This window comes from Cariama cristata, unplaced genomic scaffold, assembly GCF_000690535.1.
Source record: "Cariama cristata isolate BGI_N322 unplaced genomic scaffold, ASM69053v1 scaffold30044, whole genome shotgun sequence".
NCBI classification, from domain to species: Eukaryota; Metazoa; Chordata; class Aves; order Cariamiformes; family Cariamidae; genus Cariama; species Cariama cristata.
In genome coordinates, this window is record NW_009612853.1 from 9,347 (window position 1) to 20,366 (window position 11,020).

General features: G+C 37.2%; 1 protein-coding gene across 1 annotated transcript in view; it reads left to right on the top strand.

The window, feature by feature from the left end:
- LOC104160628 (serine/threonine-protein phosphatase 2A 55 kDa regulatory subunit B delta isoform) overlaps window positions 1-11,020 on the top strand; it is a 22,490-nt gene that overhangs the window by 1,848 nt on the left and 9,622 nt on the right. Inside the window, exons 2-5 of the mRNA XM_009698799.1 lie at window positions 3,350-3,475; window positions 5,047-5,144; window positions 8,382-8,547; window positions 10,260-10,372. Coding sequence (XP_009697101.1) covers window positions 3,350-3,475; window positions 5,047-5,144; window positions 8,382-8,547; window positions 10,260-10,372 — 503 coding nt within the window. The remainder of the gene's footprint in view (window positions 1-3,349; window positions 3,476-5,046; window positions 5,145-8,381; window positions 8,548-10,259; window positions 10,373-11,020) is intronic.

Here is an 11,020-nt window from a genome sequence, read left to right on the forward strand (position 1 = left end):
GGGAAGTTCATATTCAGCAGTGATGTTAAAAGGCTTAGAGCACTTATACAGAATTTTGAAACATCTGTCAAGGCTTACAGGACAGTTTCCTGAGTCACTGAGAATGGTTGCCACTACGTTATTATAAAGATGGATATTTGTAGCCTTCTAGTGTGTTGAGACTGTGTTTACTACCTGTGGAAGTGCTTAGTGCTTTTAAATTTGGGGATTCTACAGAATCATAATTTAGTTGCCAGCAATCCTTTTCACATATTAGCTTTGAAAACAGCTAGGAGTTTTCTACTCTGTATGTAGACTGTAAGTAAGTTAGAACTCCTTTCCAAAAGTGAGGCTAAACATTAATTTTTCATGTCTGGAAAGAAATACTGCCGGACTAATGTCTTATTGTAAAGCCATAGGTCTTGCTGCTCTCCGTAGTTTGCAGGAGGAGAGTTTACATGGCTGCTTCCAGCACAGAGAGTCCTAGCCATACTGGAATGAAAGTGGAGGGGAAGTTGGACAAACCTCTCTGTTTTGGGAAAATCATAGTCACAAAGGTATCTTGTATACGAGAAGAGTGCATTAGGAAGCTGTACATGAGCAAATACCACGATGGTTTGTCTTTCCTCCCCCTTTTTGTACATTTCTTTGTGAGTTATTTTGCTAGTATGGAGAAATGGCTGAAATATTCCACTGGGAAATAAGACTGGTGCTTGTACACATAAGAAAGAGATATGACATATAATAAAAAAGCTTCAAAAATTCCAAAGTTAATGTGATGATTAAGAACCTGGAAAGGTTTGCTTTGTTTTTTTCTAAAAGTTTTGAGCTGACTTGGAAATAAAGAGCAAGTGTAGATCGCTAAAGTATGTTGAGCAGGGCACAGAGCATTTGGATTGGAATTAATTTTGTGGTTTACCTCTAGTCTCATAATTATTTTTTTTTTATTTATTTTTACCTGCTTTGAGGTAGTATAGTACTGAGGATACTGGATGGAATTATTTTGGGGATTGATACACTTCAATTAAACGTGCCAGTAGGGAAAACTGGGTTTAATTCATACTTTTATATATTAAAAAAAGTATAGTGCTGTTCAAAAAAAAAAAAGTTGATTCGTCATATTCCAAATTTTTTAACTTAGAAAATATTTGAAGAAAGTGTCTATATTTTTGTCCGAATGTGCCCCCTCCACTTACCTATATCCATATAGCACGTTGGCAATAGGTTTTGGCAGATTGGCAACATACCATTTCAGTGCTGATTTAAAATTTCAAGCTGCTCTTTTCAGTTGGTGGTCGATTAGGGAAGAGAGACATTCTCCACTGCAGTGATCATTTTACCTATGCATGTTGTTTACCCTCTTCTCCCTGCACTTTTTGTTTAAAACCATAGCATTTGGGTAGTGTCTGTGTTTTAGCAGGTTTCTGCAGTTCTTAACCTAAAGCCACCCAAGATGATGTTTGACCAGATGGCACTGCTAGTAAATAATAGCTGCATCGGACAAGTGATGTTGACTTTACGTGCACCTTAAAGCAAAAATGGTGCACAGCGTATTTTGGGTAAATAATTCAGTAATTACTTTGATAGTGTACATGGGAGTAATTAATATCTTTTTCTGTTCTGGAACTAAATGGAAAAGTGATTTTTGTGACTTTGTTTGAAATAATTGCTTCTGTTAAGGAGTCATTTATTTCTGCTAGGATGTTTACTGATGTCTCAAAGGATAAAAATGCTCCATGCTAGAATGGCTTTCAGATTTTTGTGGTAGTGTAATATTAGTTTTGCTACTGATAAACCTTTGTAACTCAAGGGCTACTTAATGTTTGAGTACTGAAAATGTCATAAAATTACTCTATCAAGTCACTTCACTTCACTTACCTCATCGGGTCATTTCTTTTTTCCTTAGTTTACTGCTTCCCTGTGGTGTCTCTTGAAATGCCCGAGGTTTTTTCCTGTGTATAATTGAGTGATAATGGGATGTAGGAATTTTTTTATTCCTGCACTATTGTCAGTCTTGGAGTAGAACATAATTAAGATTACATCTTCAGCTAGTTCACTAGCTTTCTCATTTTAGTACAAAATTCTTTGCTTGTGATATTTGGTATTTGTAACTATAAAATCTCTTAGCCAGATAGCCATTTGTAATGGCTTATAATTTATACGTTCACACAATTTAGTCATGTATTGAGCACAAAGCAAACATCTAATTGTGAAAATAATTAGCATGGATCAGTATTAAAGCCCAACAGCAATGTTAGCCACATACACAGAGATTTCTTTTTTTGACATTGAATCTCAAGTCTCATACATCTTGTTTTCCCCGTGATTGTCAGGCAGGAAGAATGGGTTGGCTTTAAAACATTTTCGCAATTACCTTATACATATGTTATACAGATTGTTATGAAAGGGGCCTTGTTTAAGTTTGTTTTCTTTCTTAAAAAAGTTCCAAATTAACAAAAAGCTTTGTATGGACCAGCTCATACACTTTCTGTGTATGTAGTAGTTCTTTGCCTGACTGAGGACCTAAGCAGAGCGCAAGATGTTACATCAGAGAAATATGACAAGCCTTGGAAAAGTGAAATAGTGCATCAGCATTACAGATTGACAAATTTTTAATTATCTGTCATGGAAAGTATATTTAAGAAATTGTCCATCACCTCTTGAGTCACGTTTATTTATAGTATACGAAGGACAGGTATTAGTATTGATAATCTGGTTTTAGTGTATCAATAGTCTGAGTTTTCCTTAACCTTGCAAAGAGAGGAACAGAGGCCTCGTTCACATGGAAGTTGACAGATCTCATGTCGTCGTTTAAAATTGGCCTTTTTCCTTCTTAAGGCTGAGGTTTGGTGAAATGTTATTGCTGTGCTCAGTATGCAGGCATAGTTTTGACAAAGTGGATCTTTATGGTAAGTGGAAATACATAGCTTTTCTGTTTATATTTTTGGATCGAACACATGTTGTACCACTCTATAGTCTAATTTTTTTACGACTATATGTGTGTATGAAAATATATATTAAAATATAGGTATTTAGGGATATATGTGTATATGTGAGATAGATATATCTCTGAAGATTTTATCAGTGTTGTGCTACTAGAAAGCTCATAATTCTAAGGCAATTTCTCAAGTCAGAGATCATTTATCACTGGTGAAACCTTTATACCATATGCTGTTTTCTATAGGTAACTACTTATTGCTGTAAATTCCTTTTAGCAGTTTGGAGAGGGGAAGGATTGTTTGGGGGTTCTTGTGTTTTCAGTATTTCCCACATAGTCTGTTATGGAGGCAATTGGCCATATACCAGAAATTGGCTACAAAATGTGGAACAGATGTAAAGAGAATAGGGGGATTAATTTTTATTCTGACAGTGTTCATAGTGAAAAGCCCAGAGAGTTTGCTTCAAGGGGGTCAACAAGGAAGGATCAGGTTGGCCAAGAGCTCCGTGCTTGGTGACTTGAGGTGGTGGTCGCAGGAGCCGGGTGGCACGATGGCCGGTGAGGATCACTGGGCATGGAGAGAGAGACAAGCTAGGGAGACTAGTTAGACATGAGCAATACGTGTAATTTTTGAAAGTAGGTCAGCTGAGGAAAGATTGGCATTTTCAGTGTGGAGTATTGTGGCAGGGGTGTGGGTTTTGTTCTCGTGTTTTGGACCTGTTGAGGATTTGGGATTCGCCATCAACCTGTTCTTTACCAAAATGGAGTCTTTTCATAACCTTTTAAAGAAAAGGGAATATAAAAATAGACGTGTCGAGAAGCAGGTTAGTAATGCAATTTTGAAGGCTGAGATAAATCTGTGGAAAGAGATTTCTTTTTTTTTTTTTTAATTTATTTATTTTTAATAATTTTTTAATTGAAAAAGGTAAATCATGATCTTCATGGACTAGGAAAAAACTGTTTCAAGGGCATCTGTTAATAAAAGATGAAATATTAATTATATATTGGGAAAATTGATTAGACTTCTTAATCACTTCCCTTGTAAGAGGGGGGGTTTATTGAAAGATATTTAAAAGGTAGCACATAAAAATCAATACAGGAAAGTAGTTTTCATCTACTCTCCAATTGCAAACTCTGAAACTAATTGATACCATATACTTCAAATCTTACAATTTTTATACCTGCATAATGTCATGAAATCTTTGCACGGATAGCAAGCAACAGTATGGAAAGATGTTTATGTGCAGTTTTATGCCAAGTGGTTTATTGGTTTTGTTACCATATGCCTCAAACCGGGGAGAGACATTTGTAACCCCTTATCTCTCTGCCCCTTGGTTATAGAGATTGTTTAACGGCAATTATTTCTTTATTGCCACCTCCAAAGATTAATTGTGGCGTGCAGTGGTGAATAAATCCTGGTTGTTTTCAAGGTTCAGCCCCAAGGGCACTTGGGACTGATAAGTCAGTTGAAACTGGAGATCCTGCAATCTTTTCCTTTGCTGTCCTGTTCCTTCAGCTGCAGTCATCCTTGCCTCTCGTTTGTTGTATGCATGCTGATGCTTCTGCACAGGGCTGGTTCAGCAAGCTCAACTGGAAGAATTTTCTTTCTTCCCCACGCCCCCCCACCTTTGGCAGAGAGTTGACATCCAGTTGAGGTTCCTGAACTAACTACGTGAATACTCAGCTCAGGTGAAAGGCAGGTCTGCCTCAGCCTCACTTGGATCACTGCAAGCTGCCGTGCTGCTCCAAAGTAATGCTGCTGATGAATGAATATGATGATATGAATCTTACTTTTGGAAGCCCTGTGCAGGTGTGTCTCGGTTATGTATTTCAGCGTTTACTGTCAACAGGTGGAATACACAGGTTGGATTCTTAAAACAATATGCCATCTCCTTTATGATTGGAGGCCCTCAAAAGCTTAAACTGAGAAATTAGGAAGCGGTTTAGACTGTAAATAAAATTCTGTTAGGATTTGAAACATGGCTTAATTTCTGGATACTGATGATGTAAATCAAGAAGTTGTGTTGTTGCATTAATACAAGTTATAATTTTGTTTTGTGTTCAAGTCTTGAAACATCTTGATTTGCTTTACACATTACAGTGCTATTTTATTTCTGTTCTGTTTACAGCTGATATTATTTCAACAGTTGAATTTAATTACTCTGGTGATCTTCTTGCAACAGGAGACAAAGGTGGCAGAGTGGTTATATTTCAAAGGGAACAAGAGGTCAGTGACTTGAAAAACAAAAGTGCTCTTACTACACTGTTCTTGTGTTGCACAGTCTCACTTCATCTTTTCATGCCGTGAGGTTTAAATGGTTAGATAGTTTTCTCAGAAAACCCTAAGTTAGCCAAATTTCTAAATATATGCCTTATGCTGAACTTGGTAGAGTACTTTGGTAGTGGTTCCCCTCCCCTTCAGAAAAAAAAAGTGTCAAAAATACAAGTGAGTTCTTTATATATCTATGTAGTATGCTCAGTATCATTTTGCAGAATTGCTTTTGTACTTTCTCCTAAACTTTACACTTGGTCAGGTTGATCTAAGACAAATCGTAATACTTTTGAAGATAATGTAAGAAAAGTTTATAAAAAAAAAAAAATACAAGTTAAGCTACAAGGACGACAGGATAATGTCATTCAGAAATTGAAGAATTAAGCATCTGATGTTTTTTAGGATCTTATGAATCAAAAACAGTAGGAACAGCTTCTTCTCCAGAAGTGCTTGAGCATTTTCAGTTCAGAGGGTAGGAAGACTCTCCCTCCTGCAGTTACACAGCTTCTCAGCTGGCTCTTTGCAATGGTATTCAGTTGTGTGATAATGCTATAACGTATTCTGTCCGTTCATCGATGCAGCTTTTTATATCCACAGAAATAGTGTATATTGGAAAAGTGCGCTAAATGCTGAAAAATGATTGTCATGCTTTGTCATGTCTGGGAGAAATCTGGAATTGTGTTCTTTAAAAAGTCAATATGGCAATTCTCATCCTCTCCCCTGCCACCAAAGAGCATGTTTATCCTTTCCTTTGAAGAGCTGATGGGAATTTGAGCCTTTGGTTTTGAGCCTTCTCCTGGATCAGAAATACCAAAATCGATCATGGAATTTTAATTCAGCTTGTTTGTGTGTGAAGTATACTAATCTTTAGGTGCTGTGAGTTTTTCCAGCAAAATCTCACTTCTTTCGTTCTGTCATTCGAATGATGCTCAGTTAACGAACAGGCGTCCAATGTTTTGCATTTCATCCTCACTGTGATACTGTTTATAAAATGTTTTGCCAAAGGAGACTTGCCGATTTTACTGTGAGAATTTTGAGAGGTAGTGCAATGAAAATACTATTGCTGAAAAAGCTGCTGAAATATTATACTACTACACCTAGACAGCTCATAGCTCATTTATCATTTAGTCTGCTGTATAGGCTTAACTAAGGCACAGAGAGATCAAGGTCAAAAGTGTCCACCTGCTCAGGATCTGTGACTTTCTTGATGCTTGTTTAGAGTGGAACTATTATTGATTGACTTTCAGCTGTTAGTGCTCAGTTGTTCTGTAAGTCAAAACCCAGCTGTCACGTCATTTCCTCGGGGGGGGCGGCGGAGGGGCAGACTATTGACACAGGAATATTCAACTGTTGTCTTCTTGGGAGCACATGCAAACTGTAGGGAAGAGTTGGGCATAAGGGTCATTTCTCTTGTCAAGTACAAAACTGCCGAATTTCTGGAGTGGAGGAAAAAAACTAAAATAAGTATATAATACTGGAACCTTAAGGAAATCTTACAACCAATATTTTTAAACAGCGTGGATTTTAGACTAGGTTAACTGGGTTGATAGCAACTTAGGGTAGTATAAAATTTCCCATACACTTTAATTTGGGAAGACAGGCTGAAATGTGCATCATACCCTGAACTCAGTGACATTGTTTCAGTTCCAAGCAGCAGATTATTCCAAGCAAATGTGTGAGTAAAGAATGAGAGCACTGCCTAGTGCCAGAAAAGGCAGCTCGCTCAAAATGCGGGTGGCTAGGTCAGTAATGTAGGTAACTACACTGAATAGTGTTAGTTGAGAGGATCCTGTCCAAAATGCTTAAAAGTTAAATGACAAGTAGGGAATAAAATAATGCAAAGTCTTAGAACTAACTAAAACTCCATACTTGTGAGACGCTGCAGGAAAAAAACCCAACCGAACAAACAGCAAAACCTAGCTGAAGTAACCTTATCAAAGTTGCCAAGTCAGGCATGGAAGCATAAGGGAGCATTAGCACAAAGGTTGCCTTTGCAGCCTTCCGTGGGCCAAGTAGCCTTCAGTGATAGGCGTCACTACTGCTCTTTCCATGGTACCGGAGCACCAGTCCGTGAGCAGGGTAGGCTGTTCCTGCCCGGCTGGCTGCCTGCCACTGCGAGGAAGCGATTTGCTGCCTCTCAAGTGAGTGATTTCCCATTGTGTTTGGGGGAGTCTCTTTATTCAGAAGTTCTGGGCACTGCAGCTCTGTAAGTGGGGCTGTTCTCCAAACATGAATCGCTATCTAACATTGATTTATGTGAAAAACCTGATAACTAGTTGACTCAAATCTGATATTGCAAATCTGTGGATACTTGTGACTTTGATCTCTTGTTCCTTGCTACCGCATCTACTAAATGGGGATAACACAGAGCGGTCTTCTGTGAGGGGAGAAGTTGTTAGTGTCTTTGTAATAGTCTTTGGTACATCATGATGAGCACTATAGAACGACTTAGATGAAGATGTGGCAATTCCAGCCTTTGAGTTTTTATAATTAAAAAAAAAAGATTGTCAAAGATTAATGATAAGTCTTGATACCACTTCTGGACACAGCATGTTTTAAAAAGAGTAGGAGAGGGGCTAGATCTAATGCTCATACTTGATCTTGCTGTGCCTTTAGCAGAAGGCTTTGTGCAATCGTGTTTTTATAAAAGACATAGTGAATTACTCCATGTCCTTTGTCCTTTAACATTTATTTCCTAGTCTGGAAACCCCACGTTACGTCCATATTGTGGTAATTAGAGGAATGAGTTTTGGAAAAGGACAGGAATGGAGATTAGGTGAAGTGCAGAAACTAATCACATGGAATTGATGGTTTAGGATTTACAACATAGCTAACTTCTCTGCTTCAGTTCTGTTGAAACCACTTGGGAGACGAAGTGTAGCCTCCAACTCTTCCAGGCAAACACAGGAACTCCTTTGTGGACAGCATGCCTCTTTAAAGTGCTTTGATCTGCTGTGTTCTCTGAGTACACGCATATTTATATAGAAAGATACGTTTTTTAAAGAGGGAGTCTGTGTGTGCTATATTGATGCTAAACTAGGTACAGTATCCTAGCATAAAAATGTGAAATTCCTCAAGATCTGTTGTAAAAAGTTTACTTTCTAATTGACAGTTTCTAGTCGTTAGCTTGTATGTACAATTCCTAATGAAACGAGTAACATCAGCTTCAAGAAGTATTATGTTTCCTTGCAGAATAAAAGCCGTCCTCATTCTAGGGGAGAATATAATGTTTACAGTACCTTTCAGAGTCATGAACCTGAGTTTGACTACTTGAAAAGTCTAGAAATTGAGGAAAAAATTAATAAAATTAGGTGGTTACCACAACAGAATGCTGCTCATTTCCTGCTGTCTACAAATGGTAAGGACACTTTATATTTGCACAATGAACTTTTTATGTCATTTGGATATTATCTCACCTGTGATCCACTTGTAGGGGTTTTTTCTGGGGTGTTTTGGGGTTGTTTTAATATCTTCTCTAATTATATGTAAAATATGTTTTGATTTTCATATTCTGTAAATTACTGATTTATGAATGTAAAGATAATCAAGCAGCAACAGAATAGGCACAGTTACAGAGCTGTGTTCTGTGGATATACTGACTGTGCTATCAGTTTACATACCCTGTTACTCTACTTTAGAGTTGTATGAACGGGTTCCCAGACCCTAATTTTGAAATTTAATTTTTTGTGATCCCAGATGAATTGTTAATAAAAGCATTTGAAATTGAAATACTGTGGTTAAAATCCTCTTTTTGCTTTTCCAGTACCAAAACATTATCTGTGCTTTGAAAAGCATCTGTTTAAAAGACAACAGTCGCTCTAGGAGGACTATGTTTATACCATTTTCACTGTGTACCTTAGAATACATAAAAGCAGTGCAGAAGTTACAAGTTGCAAATTACAAGTTTTCATGCACTTTGGTTTGGTGGGGTTTTTTTATTTCTTCCAGTATTTTAGTAGTAGTTGTTAGGTATTAGGTTTGTATGAGTGTGAGGGAGATGTATTTCATTCTGTTGCATCATGGAACAAGCTGTAAATGTAAATGCAGAACTGTGCATGGAAAAACTTGCTCATATTGCCAGAGGAATATGCCTGTTCCCAACGATTTGGATCACTTTTTGCCATGTACTTAAATGACTTTATGTAAGGGCTGATATCTTACCTGCTATACGAAATTTTAAAAGTGGGAATGACTTCTGTCTACTGGACTTTGAAATTAAAATAATCTTACTTTCATATAAGTCTTACTAAACTTAAAGCAGTCTTTAAACCGTGTCATCTTAAGTGCTTTAAAGATGTGTAGTAGTTGGGGGAGGAGAGGTTTGTTTCCAGTTAGCTAAGGATCTCCCTCTTGGTGAAGGAGACTTTCTTTCTGCACTTGGAAAGCCTTCCCCTAGTAAGGCCTGGGAAGTGCCCACCTTTGGACATGGAACCCTGAAATAACGGGGCAAGTCTGCTTCTCACTTACTGTTCTTGGCTGTCTCTTAGCAGACACTGGGGACAAACTTGGTTTTCTTTATGGTAGGTAGTGTAAGTAATTCACGGTTTTGTTGGGTTTTTTCCCTAGCATTTGTCTGTTAAAAATAAATTAGATAGTCACACAGGGCTTATTGGTGGATTTTGGTAATTGGTGAAACTTTCCTTGTGAAGGGTCATTTTGGTGAATGATAGGCATGGAACCTTATTGTTCAGGCAGAAACTTGTATTTTATTCAAAGTGAACATTACATTGGAGTTAAAACAGAATCCATCTTTTTTTCCTCTCCATTTACTGATATTTTCATGCGTTTCCCATCCACACCCTCCAAGTGCATGTGTCTGGTTTATTTTTTGTTTGTTTTTCACATACCAATTCTGCTAAACAATATAGCTGAAGGCAAAGTACTTCAAGTATACATAGGGAGGGCTGCACTTGGTATTACGTTGTTGTTTAAAGGACTCCATCAGCGTCCTTTCTGTTCCAAGCAGTGGAAACCTAGATAGATAAATAATATCCACTCTGCTGACTCCATTATTTAGTGATTTTAATTTGAATTGAACTCATTCTCAAGCATGTGAATTTTTGGTTTTAGATAAAACTATTAAATTATGGAAAATAAGTGAAAGGGATAAAAGAGCCGAAGGTTATAATTTAAAAGATGAAGATGGAAGACTTAGGGATCCTTTCAGAATCACAGCACTACGGGTATGTTTCTGCTCTTTGACTTTAAATATCTTTTTGCATGTACTTCTCTACTTTTGTACTACCAAAGTTGTCAACTGAAATATGTAGATTAAAAATGATGTTTAGGTCAGGGTCACTGAAAACTTATAAAAAATGGAGACACTTCATTATATATTTATAACTATTAAATAAGCTTCCTCTGGAAAACTTGAGGCAAACTTTCATGATTACAATATTATATTATTAGCTTCCCAATAGTTTGGCTTTTTTTTTTTCTTGGAACATCTTAGCATATTTAAAATGGTTTTGAAATTTAAACTATGTTTTAAAATTAAAATATTTTGTTACAGACAGCCTTCATCCACATCGGTATATTCCAATTGTAGGAAAAGATACACTGACAGCAATAAAATATAAAAAAATGTTCTTATTCAAGCCTGAAAATACAGCATTTTGGCATTTTGGGGTATCTCTGACTGGGGCTGCACTACTCTATACTTGGTTCCTAGAAAGCATGAACTCAACTTGCTGTGTTCTTAAAATAGTCTAATGTCTGAGTGCAACATGAAGAAAAGTGCAGGGAACACATGTATTTCAGAGGCCCGTAACACAGTGACTGCTCTTCCTGGTCATGACTAGTCAGGAGAGGACAGTGCTGCAGTGTCTGTG